The sequence below is a fragment of the Schistocerca gregaria genome, chromosome 6 (assembly GCF_023897955.1).
Source record: "Schistocerca gregaria isolate iqSchGreg1 chromosome 6, iqSchGreg1.2, whole genome shotgun sequence".
Taxonomy (NCBI): Eukaryota; Metazoa; Arthropoda; class Insecta; order Orthoptera; family Acrididae; genus Schistocerca; species Schistocerca gregaria.
In genome coordinates, this window is record NC_064925.1 from 462,265,150 (window position 1) to 462,283,032 (window position 17,883).

The following is a 17,883-nucleotide window of genomic DNA, read 5'->3' on the forward strand; positions in this document are numbered from 1 at the left end:
TGGAGTATAACTTCATGACAACTGTCCCTTGTAACTTATTAAATATAAAAATGTATGCATAATATTTCCGCATTTTAGAGATGCGCAATTCGTGGTTTATACCCAGAACATACTTTCACTGTGCATTAAAGTATAAGTTGTCAAACTGACACTACAACTGTCTCCTGAATTGGGATTTTAACCCATCAAGATCATTACCCAGAGGCAAGATGTTTGAATTGTAGTTCCAGTCCAGCACATAGTTTACATCTATCAGATAGACTCGTTCTGTGAGCTAGTCCAGGACAGTGAGCATTCACTGCAATATCCTTTCTCAGGATTATTAGTACAGCAAGATATGCAAGACTTAATTGCATTTGTAAAATAGGAGAGGGTCAATAGCAGCACTTAAACTTTTAAACCAAGTCTAATCATGCATAGATTGCAGTCAGTAAGAGCATTGCAGTAGAATGCAATTGTCCAGATTGGAGTCCCATTGATACTGTAAGCTTTTCAGTGATTATCATCTCCATAAAATCTCCATAAAATGACAACACACACACACACACACACACACACACACACACACACACACACACACACACACACACACACACACACACCCCTACCTAAGTAATTCAAGGTGTGTGTCCATACACAAATTCAAATAGGCACATAGTTAAGTTGAATACACAAGACTAGGATATATTTTGTTTGCAAGAAATAGGTCAATAAAGCACTACTGGCTAATGGACACAGTTGGAAGCTCAAACATACAATGTACACTGTTCACTTTTAAAAGTTTATGTTTTGGAAGACCAAAGTATGCGGTAGCTACCATGCAAACAAGTATCAGACAATTTTTTTTATCATGGCAAGAACAATACTTGTAATTTCAAACAAAAGCAAGTAAAACTGGTCACACATGGTTAATGGAGTACCTTTTAACTATCTTAATTGCTGGGAACATGTCAGCTATTTAGAAAGAAATGAAAAACAGTAACAGTTAATATAAATTAGCAGCTACTTCCAAGCAAGCCACATTGCGAATTATAGTAAGGAACAGTTGTATAATATAGAGTACACAGACACTTAGGTAAGAATTTTTGTCGGATTGTTGTGTAAAGTAACATGTAAGTAGAAAACATGAGTGCAATTTATTTCTATCTTTCCCAAAGAAAAGCTGCTTGCTATTCTGAAGCTACAGAGGTAACACTGAAAGAAGGTTCATATTCTGCTCTTAACCAGATTTCAGCACAAATTCTGATGGCCACTGGACATTTTGGTCTTGGGAACCAGTCAAAGGTGTAAAATATCTAACTGCAGTTTTCAGTCCGAATTCATTGTTCTTTTCTCACGAAACAAGAACCAATGTGTCAACAAATTTCATTGCAAAGAAAGCTATTAAGTTCCATACCTATTGACCAACTTGTCAATTTACAAATTTTGAATTCAGAACATTGATGGAATACAGACACCATACATTTCAATTTTAATTTTAGTTTAATTCATAAAGATCCAGTTGGGTGCGGTACTAAGTGCCTCCCTTTTTTTTTTACGGCAGTTTACTGAATTTAGTATTATCAGCTTACAAATATGTAAAAGCAGACTTTTTTTTACCAGTAAGTATAAAGTTAAGATATGAGTTAACTCATAGCCAACAATAAAAGGAGCGACATGACTAGCACAGTTGTTTACACTGTGATTCAAACTTACCAGTACACAAAATGCTGCTAAGAACGTTGAATGCAAACAACGTAACCTTTACTTGCTAAGACACCTCTGCACTTGACATGCACTTGGAACCTCAATGCCCAACTAAGTTCTAGTGATGTTGTTTCACCTTGTCCAGTAAAGTCGAAGACACTGTTCAAAGATGATTTTGGAAGAATTTCTGCAAAATTGAGAAGTTTCCATTAAAATATGATGTATTTTTCCCACTGCCCTAGATTAAACAAGTTCATATAAATATTATGAATTGGCTCTTCACAATACTCAATCACGATGTTCCACTGCAAGGAGAAAAGGTACAGTGATCAATGAATTTACATTCACCCATGGTTTAACTCCAACTTGCAAGATGATCCCAATAAATATATTTAAAAATGCGTAGTACACAGCACAAGCACAATAATCTGTGATTAAAGATTAACATGCACTTCAGAACATAATTTGAAATATTGAACTGAGTAATTCAATATCAGTAACCCTTCGGCAATTCCAAATTCCTTAAAGGGAGGCCCATTTCAAACTTTTTTTAAATAAAAACACTACACAACCATTATATTTTCAGGGGGAAACAAAAAGTTTTTCTCCGAAACTGTTTGTTGTACAATGGCATCATTTTTAAGTGTCTTAAGTGGGGTGTGTGAATACTGTATCCAAGATGGGTAGAAATAGATTTAGTGGTAAAAATGAAATCAGATGTTGAAGGCTTACCACATGAACAACAATTAATAAATGATTAAACTGCTTTCCTTTCATTATTTGTGAGATTGAATAGGAAAAAAAGTTTTGAAAAGATTTGAAGTCTGTTTAAAGTTAGTTGGGAGTCACTGCTCTTGTGGTCAAATACTGGATGAATGTAGTCTGTGCAATTTGTGTGCTGCAAGTTATGCTGCCTCGTGACATGTACACAGTTTCCAATTTAAATATTTGACTTACTGTATTAAACACTGATTTTAAGTTTATACCTCTTACCAAACAGATGATGACAGCATTTTAAATTTTTAAATTCTGCCAATAATTATGAAAAATACTGAAAACTTAATTTTTGTTGCCCCTGTAAGCTGTTAAGCAGGCAAACTGCAATTGGGATCTGGTAACTGTTTTAGCCACTAAGTAATACCGATTATTTAGAGATTTTCTATTTAATACTTTAATGTGTAAACAAATTAACATTAATGGCTGTAGAGTCAAACATTACGACCACCGCAACACCGAATGCTGTCCGATGGCATGTGATTTGAAAAGTAAAGCACATAAATGGAACAGAGGAGTGAGGAATCTTTCTAGCAACAGTGCGAGCCACGAACAGGGAAATCCACTGACATAAGCAAATTTGACAAGGGACAGATTATTATGGACTGGCACCTGGTAATAACCATATAAAAAACTGTGATACTTGTTGGCTTTTCATGTGCTGCCATATAGAGCATCCATGGAAAGTGGTTGCAGGGCAGTGAAACAATAAGTAAGCAACAAGATATTTGACACCCATACCTCAAAGCAGAATGTTGAGGTCAGAAGCTTGCCCATTCTACGGCAGTATCTGTCGCAGATGCGATGCACAGTATAATGTTGGTGCAGTTACAAGTGTTTTGCAGCACACCATTCATTCAGCAACATGCCGAAGTAAAATTTCCAGCTGACAGCAACACAAAGATCATTGATCGGGAAGGAAGAACTAGAGGGCCAATGTAGGAGGACTGCAGCCTTGGCAGCAGATTTTCCAACACACCAATGTGACCAGGAAGCCGCATAAACATCAGAGTGGCTCGCTCAAGCATTAGCCATTGGAAGCTTTCATGGACCAGAATGTCAAATCAAACACCTTTCAGCCAGCTAATTTCCAAATTGTTATTTTATTGGTCTACCAGTTCTGGAGATATATTACACCATCTTCAGGTCTCCTGAGTGACATGAAGGAAGGTTCCAACATTGGTTCCAATAAAAAAAAAAGGGGGGGGGGGGGGCAGGATTCAAAGACTTATCTTTAGATTTTTGATACAACAATCACTTCAAACATCCCCTGCCAACCTAATGATTGGCAGATTATGTTTGAAGTGATTGCTGTATCAAAAATTTGCAGTTACCGGTGAGGTGAGGGAACCACGCACAGACACCATTGAAGAAGGGCTTCAAGTCAGCAGGACCATTTGTCTTTGTTTAATTTATTAGAGCTTTTGTGACTGGAAGATGAAAACTCAGATGTTTGTTGGCTGGAGGGTCACCAAAAGTCTTCACTGAAGTATTCCTTCTGTCCTTTATGGCCTGTGGGCTGTGGGTTGTGGGTTGTGTAGACAGGCCTGTGGGTTGTGTAGCAGGCTTTGGTGGCCTGTTGCACATCTAGAGGAGGAGACAGGCTATGCTACCAAGACACTGGGTGATTTTATAATTGCAGTGTTGAATTTGAGGATGGAAGTACATATGACCATATCTCTTGTGGAGCAAGGCAAAGCAAGAATGGTACTTTAAATGCCAGATGGAAAATGCAGGGCTTTCAACTGGCCAACAATTTGCGAGCGACAGGGTAATGCACTTTTTCCTTCACCCGGATCTCCCAGACAGCCTGCTCATCGAGATACACAGGAATTCTTTGGACGCAACTGCATCGTCACCACTGCAATTGACACAGTGGGGAGGAGGAGGTGGGCAATCACCCAAGAGGACATTTGAGTGTGATTGAAACACTGACACTGGTAGCAGCATATCAGGTTTGGAATGTATGGTCAGATCATGATGACTTCATAGCCTGCTTTGATCTTTCATGGAAGTATTACTCTATCAAATGTGAGAAAAAAAAAGTGTGTGTAGGCACTAACGTTGCATCAACATTTTTCACTACCCAATGGGCCACAGTGAAACCCTGATCAGATACTTAAGTTTGGAATTTTTCCCCACTGTCAGACCATCGAGCAACGAGTAAATAATGCCAAGCGAAGAATTCAGTGTTAGATGGGCCTCAACACAAACAACAGAGCTGTGGAGGAGTGAAGCTGCAAGCAGCTTTTTGGTTTGAAAAATCACAATTGGTCTCCAAAAGCAAAGTGCCATTATGTAAACGAGAGCTGGATTTCACAGGGCCTGCAACTGCATCAACACCTTTCCCAGCTTTATGGAGGTCAGAAAGAAGACCACAGATAGTTTTGACTAATGGGTGACATGGGTAGCACTGGTCTATAGAAGCATCTTGCCAGTGCAAGAAAAAGTATGACTAGGGGCTTGTTTGATGGCCACCAATTCAGCAGTGAAGACACTGCATCTATTTGGCAAGGAGTGTAGTTCATTGTACCTTCCATATGCATATGCAAAACCGGTTCATTCATTGAATACTGAGCTGTCAGTGTATACTACTTAAGGTGTGGACAGCACCTTTGCTCAAGGTGGCAAAGATGGGGAAGCCCCTCAACCAGGCACCAAATAACAGTCCCAAATAGTGATAAGTCTCCACCACACTGAGTAATTGGTTGTTGAGATAAAGTTCTGGGTATGGACGAACAGTGTGATGGCGACAGCGGGGACAAACAGAAAGCCATGGGTGATGCTCCAGGACTGTGCCTTTCAAATGGTGTCCTGCATTCAGCAACACCCACACTAGGGGAACAATAGTAAAAGCAAAAATCATTGGAATACAGGGAGGGTGATGCTGGAGACTCCACAGTTGCTGCTAGACCATCGATTGCCACTAAAAAGAGAGAAACACTTAATAGGGAGCCCTGTGGCACCCCATTCTCTTGGATATTGGGGATAATGTGGGAAGCATCAACTCGAACCCAGAAAGTACGGTGCAACAAGAGCTTCTGAACAAAAATCAGAAGTGGGCCCAGGAGACGCCACATCACGTAAGGTAGCAAGAGTGCTATGTTGCCGTGTGATGTCACAAGCCTTTTGTACATTGAGGAAGACAGTAATGTGTTGACACTGATCAAAAGCTGTCCAGATAGCAGAATTGGTGAAAACAAGATTATCAGCAATGGAACAGCCTTTGCGAAAATGGGCCTGGGACAGACAAGGTCGTCCTGAGACAAGTCACCAACACAGCCACCAGCTCATCAAGCTTTCAAGCAACTCCCCAGCTCTGAAGGATGTTTACTCTATTTCAGTTCTGGGATAATGGTGCTTTTTCACTGCTGAGATGATAACTAACCCTCACTCCACATACAGTTGAAGATGGTAAGGAGATGATGCTGACAATCCACTGATAGGTGTTTGAGCATTTGGTTATGGATGCTGTCAGGCCCTGAGGCTGTATCAATCAGGGCAAAGGAATAGTACACTGAAGAATTCCCATTCACTGAATGGAGCATTACAGAGCTCTAGGTGACGTGTAGTGTAAGGTAAGTGTAATCGTTCCATCTGCTCTTTAAGGACACAAAAGTCAGATTGGCAGTTCCCAGATGGAGAGCAAAATGTTCAGCTATGGCATCTGGTTCAGTGAAAACAGTACAGTTCAATGAAATACCAAGTATACCTGCAGAGGTGTGGTGTCCATAGAGGTGTCTGATATTTTCCAAGGCCTGCGAAAGAGGTGCATGTGGTCCAATGGATGAAACACGTCACTTCCAGCAATCTTGATACCATCATTTTACTAAGTGGTGGACAGGGTCTAAAGGCAGTGAGGTGCTCAAATTGATGGATGCTGCTTATGGAATAGTGGAGCCCGCCTGCAATCTCGGATGGCCACAGAGAGTTCCAAGGTCCACAAAGGTACTACGTCAGACAGGAATGCAAACAACAGGGGACTGTTAAGTTGGCAGCCAACAGAATGGCTGCTGTTGCCATCTGGACAGCATAGTCACTACTTATATTTAGTGGGGAGCTCAGAATGACAGTGGAGGTAAAAGTGTGCCAGTTGACATTGTGGAGAGCCCATCTATGAGGGCACCCAGGGAGTGATGCTGACGAAGGGACAGAAAGAGTGGGAAGTGGTCACTAATACACAGGTCATCATGGACCCTCCAGTGAATATGTTTCTTGTGTCACAGGGAAGTAAGTGGAGGCACCAGTATTCATGAGACAGAGGTCAAGATCTGCCAGTAAGTTTGCAATATCTTTACTGCGACCAGTTATCATAGTTCCACCCCATAAAGAGTTATGTGCACTGAAGTTGCTTACAATTAAGGAAAGTGGTAGAAGCTGAGAAACCAATGAAAACAATGTGTACTGAGACACTTCACTCTCAGGAGGGAGGTAAACACTGCAGATAATGGTACCTGAACAGGCACAGCCTCCCAGTTATATCAAGATGCACAAGTTCACTATATATAGTGTCCAGAACATTGTGCAAATTCCATCTCATACCATATTAAAATCAACACTACTCTTAAAATACCCTAGTAGTGACAAAGGACAAGGCAGAAAGCAGGGGAGGAGCCTAAGAGGTGTCTTAGCTCAGACAGCTTGTGGAAGAAACCACTGAAATTCCACTGGAGTATCATGCCGTCAGTATGCTGAGAGGGCCTGAAGAGACCAAGGGTGGCCCAGGGTCACCTGCTGTCATGAGTTGAAAAGATATGGGATCAAGACACACAGTTTCCGAAATACATTGTGTTGCAATCTGGAGCCTCAGGGGGCCACCTTATCTTTAGGGGGTCTGGGTGATGGGGATGGCTTCTCTGAATTAGTTTCAGGGACTATAAGATCCTGAAGCCCTTCGACCAGCAGCCTGTGGCTCCTTCAGTCACTGGCTGGCAGCCAGTTGCAGACTGGCAGAACACTTTGAGGAGAGTGTCTCTACAGACCTGTTCTTGGTGCAAGAAGCAGGAGGAGGGTGACTCGTCTCCAGTTGGTGGATGGGGATCGGCGGCCCCAGTGGGTGGTGAGCCATTGCTCCCAAAATGAGTGTGGGAGAAACAGCAGGAGGAGAGCCCCCAAGCATCAGGAAGGGGGGTGGGGGCGGCAGGGATAGTCATGGGGGCCCCGAGAGCTTGCTGTAGGACCATAACATGCTGGAGTACTGTCTGCAGTGAGGGCGACATCATAGATATCGTGTAAGACACTATCATGCTGCAAGATTTAGATGCTCAGACTTTTTCTTGGGCTCTCGGTAGGTAAGTCCATCCAGTGTCTCACATTCTTTTATTTTTTCCTTCCCTATTTCTGAATTACAGTGCAGTCTGGTGAGCAGGGAGAATAGTGCTCTCTATAGCTGATGCAGACAGGGAGAGGAAAGCACAAGGAATGTTTGCAACCAACAATCATCCACAATCCCTACAGACTGGGCTGATATCACAACATGAAGATGTGTGCCCAAATTTCATACATTTGAAGCACCAAATGGGACACACACACACAGTTTCACATCACATCAATACACCATCACTTTGATCTTTTCCGGCAACAAATTGCCCTCCAAGGCCAAGATGAAGGCCCAAGTTGCAACCCTATTGTCTTGGCCCCCTATGGACACAGAGCGAATAAGTGTAAAATTTGTCTAAGTTGGCGCATAGCTTATTGTGAGACTGCAAGATGAGGTCACACTGGAAATGTTGCCTTGAACCACATTTGGGCTATTATGGGGAGTGACAGGGATGCTGTTTTAATAAAAGTTGACCCATTCTTCATTCTGGAGGTGGGTTCAACTTCTCCAAACTTGTGTTCTATAGTGTCTAGAGGAAATAAAGGCTTTGAGGCAAAAAATGAATGCCCATCTGCCCTTGTATAAATCATGTATGGGGGGAGTACTACTCTGTCGCTTAGCCCGACATTCCTCCCATAGCGCAGCCAGGGAAGGAAACATTCTGAGGTTGTATCTCTCTGCGTTGAACGAGTTCGTTCTGTCTGAAGAGAATAATGGGGCCATATGACCACCAGTAGGAGAAAGCTTCATCTGCTTCATATGAGAATCATCTGTCATGGCACCAACTTCTCTGAACAGGGGCTCTCCCTATGCATACCACCCAGCCTCAGGAAGAGCTACCTGGTCAGTGACCCATTGCTCAGAATCCTTGTGCCCCAGTCACGACAGACACATTTTTCATGGCCTACTTGGGGATGCGTTAGCTCTGATACCAACAGAACGATTCCTGCATAGTCAAGGGGCTACAACTGTGCAGATACCCAAGTTTATACTGGGCAAAATCTCTGCTGTATTACTTTACGAAGATTAACAAGCATGCTGTTAAGCAAGTTGTGATAATGTTTTGGCTCATCCGCGAAATTCCTTGTGGTGTTATCAGTACTAGTCACTATCACTTACTCTCCATATACATTCCTGTGTTTTGTTCAACATCTCAATCTGACAAACAAAATTATTACTTAAGACTTTAGAATTCTCCTATTAGCTATTTCTGAACATTAGGTTTATCTGGCTTATTTATGGAATAAATTGTGTCAACAATTCAATGAACTGAACCTCACCAAAGTACAAAGAAAAATAAAAAGGAAAATTAGTTTGTTCTTACCTCTTTCTTCTCCATAGTTTCCTTCAACGACAGAAATGCATTTGAACATAAGCACACACATATATATATATTAGTAATAAATATGGAAACAATTTAAGGAGCAAATTTAAAATACACTGAGAAAGGTATCTCCCCTGACACACCTGAACTTTTTGTCATGTACAATGAGAGGTAAAAAGATTGCCCAGCCTGAATAATTTAAAGTCCAAGAACAGAGCAAGTGCATGCCCAAGTTGAGAGGTGCCAGTGTTCACACTGCTAGGTGGTTTATGGAGTTTCACCTTTTCGATTACATCATCAAATAGAAGCTATACAATAGTTAGCATACAGCATGTATCAAGATTCATTGCAAGTTGATTCCTTGTATCATTTCTTTTGAAAATCATTATTTCAGCACTACAACAATGTGTGTTTCCCATCTGTTGCAGTGGCAGAGTGGATAGGTCAATGGTTTACAAACAAAGAACAAGCATTCCAGTCTTCCAAAAGATTCCATTTATAATAGTCTAATCTTTAAACAAACAAACGGCCATTGCTCTCTTTGAAAACAGTGTTAATGCGCCTGAGGCAAGAGGTTGTTATAGTGTTTATGCTTCCACTGCGAGGCTGGATTAGACGATTTGGAGAAAATGGTGGGTTAGTGAAACATCCCATATCTGGAAGACCACGAGTGTCTATATGGAGACAAAATGAAGAATTGGTCATGGCAGCCCAGAATGCTCCTTTGTCACTTATCCAGTGACTAAGGAGAGTGTCACATTTCCACAGCTAGTCAAGAGCCGATCTCCGAAGATTAAAGGAAAATTTCGACATCTCTACCTTGCCCAGTAAGCACAGTGCCACCCCACAATAGGTTATGTGTGTTAAAATCTCCCGAAAGTAGGAAAGGTTTAGGGAGTTGATGAATCAGTGCAGCCAATATGTTCAGGGGTACTGCACCACCTGGAGGAAAAGTTGCAGACAGTTATTTCCTGCATTGTCCTTATCCTGACAGCCACAGCTTCAAGAGGGGTTTGAAGGGGCACAGGTTCACTGCACAGTGTGTTCAGGACAGAGGCAAACTCCATCTGACACACTATTATAATCGCTACAGTTCTTGTAATATCCCCTATAACTGCAAAGGGCAGGGGTCAACATTGCCAGGAACCAGGTTTCCTGGTGGGCATTGCAGGATGCAGGTGTAAAGCTTAGCAGTTGCTGTAGCTCAGCCAGGTGGTGGAAAAAACTGCAGCAATGGCACTGGAGGATGACGATATCATGAGGCAGGTTACACTTCAGGTTCACCTGCTGCCACCAATTGAGTATTTGTATCCATTCCTATTGTGGATGAGGCATCAGTGAGATCCAGGTCCTCAGGGGATGCTGAGATCTCCAACTCATCTGCAGGTGCAGAATTGGCAAGGAGTGGTGGCCACTGGAGGGTCCTTTCTCTCAGTGAACTTCTTTGTTTGCTTGCCCTCTCACTTCTCTTTAGGGGCTTGCTGGGAGGACTTCTCTGAAGTAGCCTCAGGCAAAAAGGAAGACCGTGAAGCTTTGTATCCAGAGCTTTTGGCTCCTTTAGCCACTGGTGAGTGTTTGCTGTGGCATTAGTGGAGATCGTGGGAGAGAGGGTCCGAAGGGACCCCTTCCACACCAGAGGACCCGGAGGAGGCTGTTGCTTCTCCAGCTGGAGGGAGGGGAGGGGAGACCGATGTCCCATGTGTTTGGGATGGGACCTTGCTCCTGAAGTAGGTACTTTGGTAGCAACAGAATGAGATTTTCCCCTACCACCAATGGGACAGATGTATTCTAGAGGCCCAGAGGGGCCGACTCTTCATGGCACAGAGTGGTACGACTGGTACTTGTGATGGCAATCATAAAGTAGCTGCAGCATATGTGGACATCAACCAAATGGGGTTTAATTGTGCTCCTTTTGGAGTACTGTGTAGTCCAGCAAGCAGGGGGCGTGATGCTCTCTGCAGTGTATACAAGTGGGAGGAGGTGCGCAAGGAGTATCTGGATGCAGTAGACAGTTACAGTCTCAACATGTGGCGTTGGAAGTGCAGCGGGAAGACATGTGCCTGAATCTCCAGCACTTAAAGCAACACATAAGAGGAGGGACATATGGCTTAACGTCACAGCGGTAAATCATCACCTTTACCTTTTCAGGCAACGAATCACCCTCACAGGCCAAGATGAAGACACTAGTAGCAACTAGTCTTTGGGTCCCCTGTAAACGCACCATTGAAATGAATACCCCACTGTCATAGAATGGCGCAGAGCTCTTTGTCACACTGCAAGAGAAGGTTGCAGATGGAAAATAATCCCCTGGACTACGTTGAGGCTTTTATGGGGAGTGACAGAAACAGGAATATCACCCAGCCAATCACAAGCGAGTAACGCCTGGGATTGGGCTGGGGATGCTGTCTGAATCAAGACTGCACCGCTTCTCATCTTGGACAGCACTATCAGTTCTCCAAACTTATCCTCAAGATTTTCAACAAAAAATTGAGGCTTTATACGTAGAAAGGAGTCCCCGTCCCTTCTGCTAATAGACTAAATACTGAGGCGAATATGGCTCTGTTCATTCTGTAGCCGTATGTCCCTCCCATGGTGTAGCAAGGGAAGGTAACAATTTAGGGTCATATCTGTCAGCATTGTACTCTATCTTGCCCTTCTTAGAGACTGCTGGTTCCATATGGTCAACAGCAAGAGATAACAGTCCGCTTCACTGCGGGTCATCCGCCTTGATGCCACCCACTCTGACCAGGGAAATTGGAAATTTGTGGTAAGGTCTTATGGGACCAAATTGCTGAAGTCATCACTCCGTAACCTTACACACTCCTTGATCTAACTAACTTACACACACACACACACACACACACACACACACACACACACACACACACACACACACACACACACACACACACTGAGGGAGGACTAACCTCCAATGGGGGGAGCTGCACGGATCGTGACAAGACACCTCAGACCACTCGGCTACCCCACACAGCTCCGATCAGGGGCTCTCCCCATGGGCGCCATCCAGCCACAGTGAATGCTACCTGGCATGATGGTTGTTGCCTAGAGTCCTGATGCCCCAGGAAGACAGGTATCTAGTACTTGGCATATGTGGGTTGTTTACAGCTCAGCCATCAGCAGTGTGATCCATATGTTGTCAGGGGGCTACCACCAAATGGGTACATGACGGCCCCACCACAACAGACTGGCTACCGTGCTAGATATTTGGTGCACAGAAACCCAGTACTGTCATGAGGGCAAAAGACAGGAGACAACAGAAGAAGATGACATACTCCGGAAAGTGTTCTCGCCCAAATAGTTTAATTGCAGGTGGAGATGCAAAGCCACAACAAGAGGTTCTAGAGATCGAATCTATGGATAACTTATGCACCACATAAGGTGTCCTTCCCCATATGGCCCGCAATTCTGTAGAGTTTGGAAAGTGGCAGGTCAAACAATAAAATGGGACCTGAACTTATAGGACCGAAAAGTTTAGAGATCCTTTTAGTCGCCTCTTATGACAGGCAGGGATATCTTGGGCCTATTCTAACCCATGGACCAGCAGGGTAGTCAGCCATTGAAACAGACTCAAAATGATCATTGTTTTAGCAAGTCTACCGACATGGAGTTGTTATATTTGAAGTGTTTCTACATGCTTCAATAATGATTTTCAAAAGAAATGATAAAATACATTAAACTGCAAGAAATCTCAACATTCACTGTACGCTAACCATTATGTTGCTCCTATTTGACATTGTGAACACTGGCACTTCTGAACTTGGGCATGCACAATGATCTGTTCTTGGACCCTGAATTATTCAGGCTGGGCAATCTTTTTTTTGCCTCTCATTGTACACTCCCATATAATGAACAATACTTTCTTGTTCAGTCAACACATTTCATAAGCAGTCGTCTAAAACCATATTATATGCATTTACTTTTGTGATTGCTCACTATAAAATGCATCAATTGAAAATTCCCTTGTACAGTGTCACCTGCTGTTAGCTACTTAATAGGCCACCTTGTACAATCAAATCTACAGTTAAGGCAGCTTAAGGTGAGCAATCTAAGAAAAACCACCACTAGCCATGTATTTAGCAGAAACGTGAAATTTTAGAAAAAAACAAAGTAAGTTCATGTCAATATTCCTGAAGCACAGCCCATCCGGGAAAAGTTAACAATTTGCACAGTGGCTATCAAAAACGGCAGGAGGCGTGCATTGCTCCCAACATTAGGTTTGTCGGGGGGATAGGAGCGGTGAGGGGAAGGTAACATTTTTACTTCCCATAATGCTGGCACTATTATACTCAACAACATTTACAGTAATACTTCGCATCTAGTACCAGACTAACACTGTCAGCACTTTGAAGAAACTATTTTACAACTAGTGTTAATTTTTTCTGCTTCTGGGAGCTCCAGTAAAATTGTCAGTTTATTGTGGACAAGATAATATACAGCAGAATCCTTAAAACTAAATCTGTCTGTTAAAAGTTAATTAAAGTTAAGAAGACAGTAGCACTAGCTAAAGGGAACAGGAAACAGCCGGTTACGATTTTGTGTGCAACATATCAACGACCACATTTAAATTGCAACACAAACCTAAAGGTGCGCAGGTGCAAGCCATACTAACTACTATCTCTGTTATAGGATGCAATGTCAACCATCAAATGACAGGAGGACGGTGGGGGGGGGGGGGGGGGGGCGCAAGGCAAGTATTGTTGCCCAATAAAACAATATATTATGGAACAAAATAATTTATTGTAAACTGAAGTAAAGACCTTGTACTGAAACTTTATCTCCAATTAGTATTGACATACTTGTCATAAGACATCTTTCATCTCCATATTAAGTGTGGTAATGGCTACAATAATGACAAGAAATACATTATTGTTTGTATGACAGCATCAACAAAATATGTCAACATACCATGGAGCTTACTACTTCTGGTCTACTGTGCTTAGTGTAGGGGTAACAATAGTGTTGACATTAATGACTGCTCCACATTCGTAAAGTTACAACACACACTGTCTATGACAGATCACCAACCTTTGGAGCTTACAATTCATATGGCTTTGGTCTTTAGTGGCAGTATCATTTCCTCTCAGAGTCTGAAGTTACCCTTATGCTCATCCACAATCACACAGTTGCAGAAATCAAATGTCCTATTCCCAGTAGAGTTAAAAATAGGAAAGCACACTCAGCTCACTATTTATGTGCTCTTGTTAGCAAACATGAGACCTCATGTGTGCACAATTTTTTCTGTGCTACTAATATCATTTACTGTCATTCATTTACTAGAATCAAAGATAATGCATGAACAACTATTGCCAATCTTCAGTTACAGTCCACCTCTTCCAGAGCGTGGTACAATTTGCCTGTTGCTACACACAGTCACAAAAATTATTCATTTTTGTTTATTTATTTATATTTCCTGTACATATTTTTCTGCTCTTCACTGAGTCTGGATGTACCTTTGTGCCACTGAAGTAGTCTTCAAAGTCACCAAAAATTCAGTTAACTTTATGGCGAATAACAGTGGTTGACCTAAACCATTGATCTCTATACACTTAAAGAAAACATATGCTTGTCAATTATCAAGCATATTTGTTGTCGTCAAGCAACAAATACTTTTTCCAATTGGCAGGTCCTAAAAGACAGTTTAGACATGTACTAGTGTCATTTCAAGCAAACTTCGGCACACTCTACAAATGAAACTTCCTTTCTCAGCATTTCTTGCATGTGTCAGTTACTGTGAAGTATAGAAATTATAGGTGCTCTACACTTACCAAATGGATCACTGTGTGTTAGCAACTGAATGTCATTTTGTTTTGTGAATTCTTGCAATGCAGGTGGCACCACACAACAACTGGCCAGGTTAATCTGTATTATGCTAGGCTTAATCTGAAAAAAAAAGTATGATGTAATATCAATCTTATACAAGAAAAAACATAACCGACAAAAAGACATCCTAAAACCCAAGATGTGTAACTGAGTGATAGCTAAAAAAACTTACTCTTTCCTATGTGTTCAGATGCTACAGGTAACAAGTAACCTTATTCCAGAGAGAGAGAGATATTTGATATAGCACAGTGACTTATGCCTCTGACCATCATTTCTCTCCTTCATTCCCCTCAACTTGAACATACTCTAGGAAAAGAAAAATGAGACTTCTTTACATAGTCCCCTTAAATACAGACAATTATTCTGAATATCCTCAAACTAATATTTCTGAACCAACCAACAGCTTATGAGTTAGTCTCCCCACAACAGTGTAAAGTGGGTTGTCAGAAATATTCACAATTCATCCTTAGGTCATATCAGGTCAGGTCACAGTGTACTATGGTTGTCCGACAGATTTTCCAGTACAATTAGGTATTTCTCCAGCAATGTTAGGTGGAAAATAAGATAATGCTTGCCAAAAAGCTGCACTTTCCAGGAAAGTACTAAAGGCAGGATATGGGAGAGTACTTTATGAGAATGATTGCCACATTGGATTTAAAAGCTAAACTTCCCCTTTCTAAGAAAGTGGATGGGTCGGAGGTCTCAGTGTTCACGTAGTTTTTAGAGTAGCTTCAAATTTTAAAAATGTTGTCTATAATCAGTAATCCTCTCTGGGGTAGCAAGAAGTTTCCAAGAATTTGTATGTTATCTTGAGCAGCCATGGAGTTCTGGTAACTTTTCAGATTTTTGCTTTAGGCAAGTATTTCAATAGTGTTTACACACGTAATTGGTAGGCAGAGACTCTGTATTAGATCCTGGAGCAATTAGCTAACTGAGGTGATAATAGAGTAATGAAATTTCAAGAATACATTTATCTAGGTAACGTATTTAGTGATTAACATGGCAAGATCACAGGCTAATGTAAGCCCGAGATAAGCCACTACAAATGTCAAATGCTGGTACATTAACAACCACTGTAATTGCAAGAATGTTAAATGCACGGATGCAAATGTGCATGTATTGCATCGTACAGGCGTCATATGTCAGTTTGTGGGATGGAGTTTCATGCTTCTCGCACTTTATCTGTTATACAGCAACGGCTATATTGTTTTAGATCACGCTGGAGTTGTCCGATTATGTCCCATAAGTGCTCAATTGGGGACAGATCTGGTTATAGAGCACGCCAAGGCAACACGTCGACACACTGCAGAGCACATTGGGTTACAACAGCAGTGGGTGGAGGAGTATTATCCCATTGGAAAAAAAACAACCTGAAATCCTGTTCACTAATGGCAGCACAACAGATCGATCACCAGACTGATGTACAGATTTGCAGTTAGCGCACATGGAATAACCACAAGGGTATTCCTGTTGTCATATAACACTGCATCCGGCTGATGTAGATATTTTATTTTCTGCTACAATTTTGCAGTGTGTAGGTCCAGTGTGTCTTGCATGCAGCAAGGTTGGTTGCAGGCACTCATCTGGCATCCTTTTAACCAACACTAAACCATCACTGGTAGAATAAGGTTTCATCAGAAAGCACAACAGACCTCCACCCTGACCACCAATGAGCTCTTGCTTGACACCACTGAAGTCACAGACGGGGTGCCCATGTTCTCCTAGCGCTACTACACAGCGTTGCACTACCTCTGAGGTATGGATATTGGTTTCTGTCACCTTAAAGGCGTTCTTGATTGACGTCAACTCACCACATCCAAAATATAAAGGTAACTAATGCTCACAACCATTACAGCACATATTTAAAGCAAACCCGATATGCATCATCATATGGGCACTACTAGCACCACTCTTATACAACTGGTATGACATTTGGATAAATACCATCTTCAAGATGTAGAAACACGCCTACAAACTCATTTATGTCACACAACTCCTTGGTTTAGCAATTTTTTTTTTCCTTGTCCGTGTATGTGGTTAGATGTTTGAATCACTCGAAGTAATTTGATTGCTATAAAGCTGCTATTGTTGCTGTAGAACTAGCGAACATTTCAGCCTTGTACTATGGATTAACATGAGGCTCAGAACTTTTCTCAAGAGTTATGAAACAGCAGAATGCCAAGAACTGATTTGGGCCTGCTTATGATCGTTCCCTTGCTAATTACTGTAGTTACGGAATAATATTGCACAATTTGGCTTTCATATCATACATCACTACGACCATAGGGATTTAGTCACATGTATATGTGATATCATGCAATACCACATCGTCATGAAGGATGGCGAAAGAAACATTTCAAATTATGACTAAGATAGTATGTGGAGCAGAGTAATACAAACACGATGAGATACTTTTGGCAACGATCACTCTTATCTACTCCGGTGAGCTCTGAACTGCATTCACAGTCACAATCATCACAAACAAATTAACACATTGCAGGATCCTTTTCTTAAAACTGTGTGTGTGTGTGTGTGTGTGTGTGTGTGTGTGTGTGTGTGTGTGTGTGTGTAAAACACAGTGACGTTATGGTTTGCATCTAATTCACGACTGGTAGATGTTACTGAGATGCGACATAATTATTATTGTAAAATTTTTCAGTCAAAACGGTGGTAACCTGGAAGTTGACCAAGCAGTCTGTCTACAGGAAGCATTTAAAGAAGTAACACTGACGGGGGCAAGGGGAGGGGATTTAAGTTTCACATTAAGTTTTCTTTTGATGATTAGCATTTCTGTAAATGTTTAATTCAACAACAATGCCTCAAATCCCTTTGTTCAAGTTTTGTTAATCAAAAAGTCACCTTCTGAAAAGCCTTCACAATGCCTGCAGAATTTTGTCAAGGTCATGTAACTAGTAAGTTTTTATTTGTTTTTGAGTAC

General features: G+C 41.7%; 1 protein-coding gene across 2 annotated transcripts in view; it reads right to left on the reverse strand.

Moving 5' to 3' along the window:
- LOC126278233 (glutamate--cysteine ligase regulatory subunit) overlaps window positions 1–17,883 on the reverse strand; it is a 34,488-nt gene that overhangs the window by 464 nt on the left and 16,141 nt on the right. Inside the window, exons 5-7 of one of the 2 annotated variants that reach the window (XM_049978212.1) lie at window positions 14,891–15,005; window positions 9,105–9,125; window positions 1,696–1,873 (exon numbers count right to left, since the gene is read on the reverse strand). In XM_049978212.1, the coding sequence (XP_049834169.1) occupies window positions 1,713–1,873; window positions 9,105–9,125; window positions 14,891–15,005 (297 nt within the window). In that variant the 3' untranslated portion in view covers window positions 1,696–1,712. The remainder of the gene's footprint in view (window positions 1–1,695; window positions 1,874–9,104; window positions 9,126–14,890; window positions 15,006–17,883) is intronic. The other variant, XM_049978214.1, reaches the window with a different exon arrangement.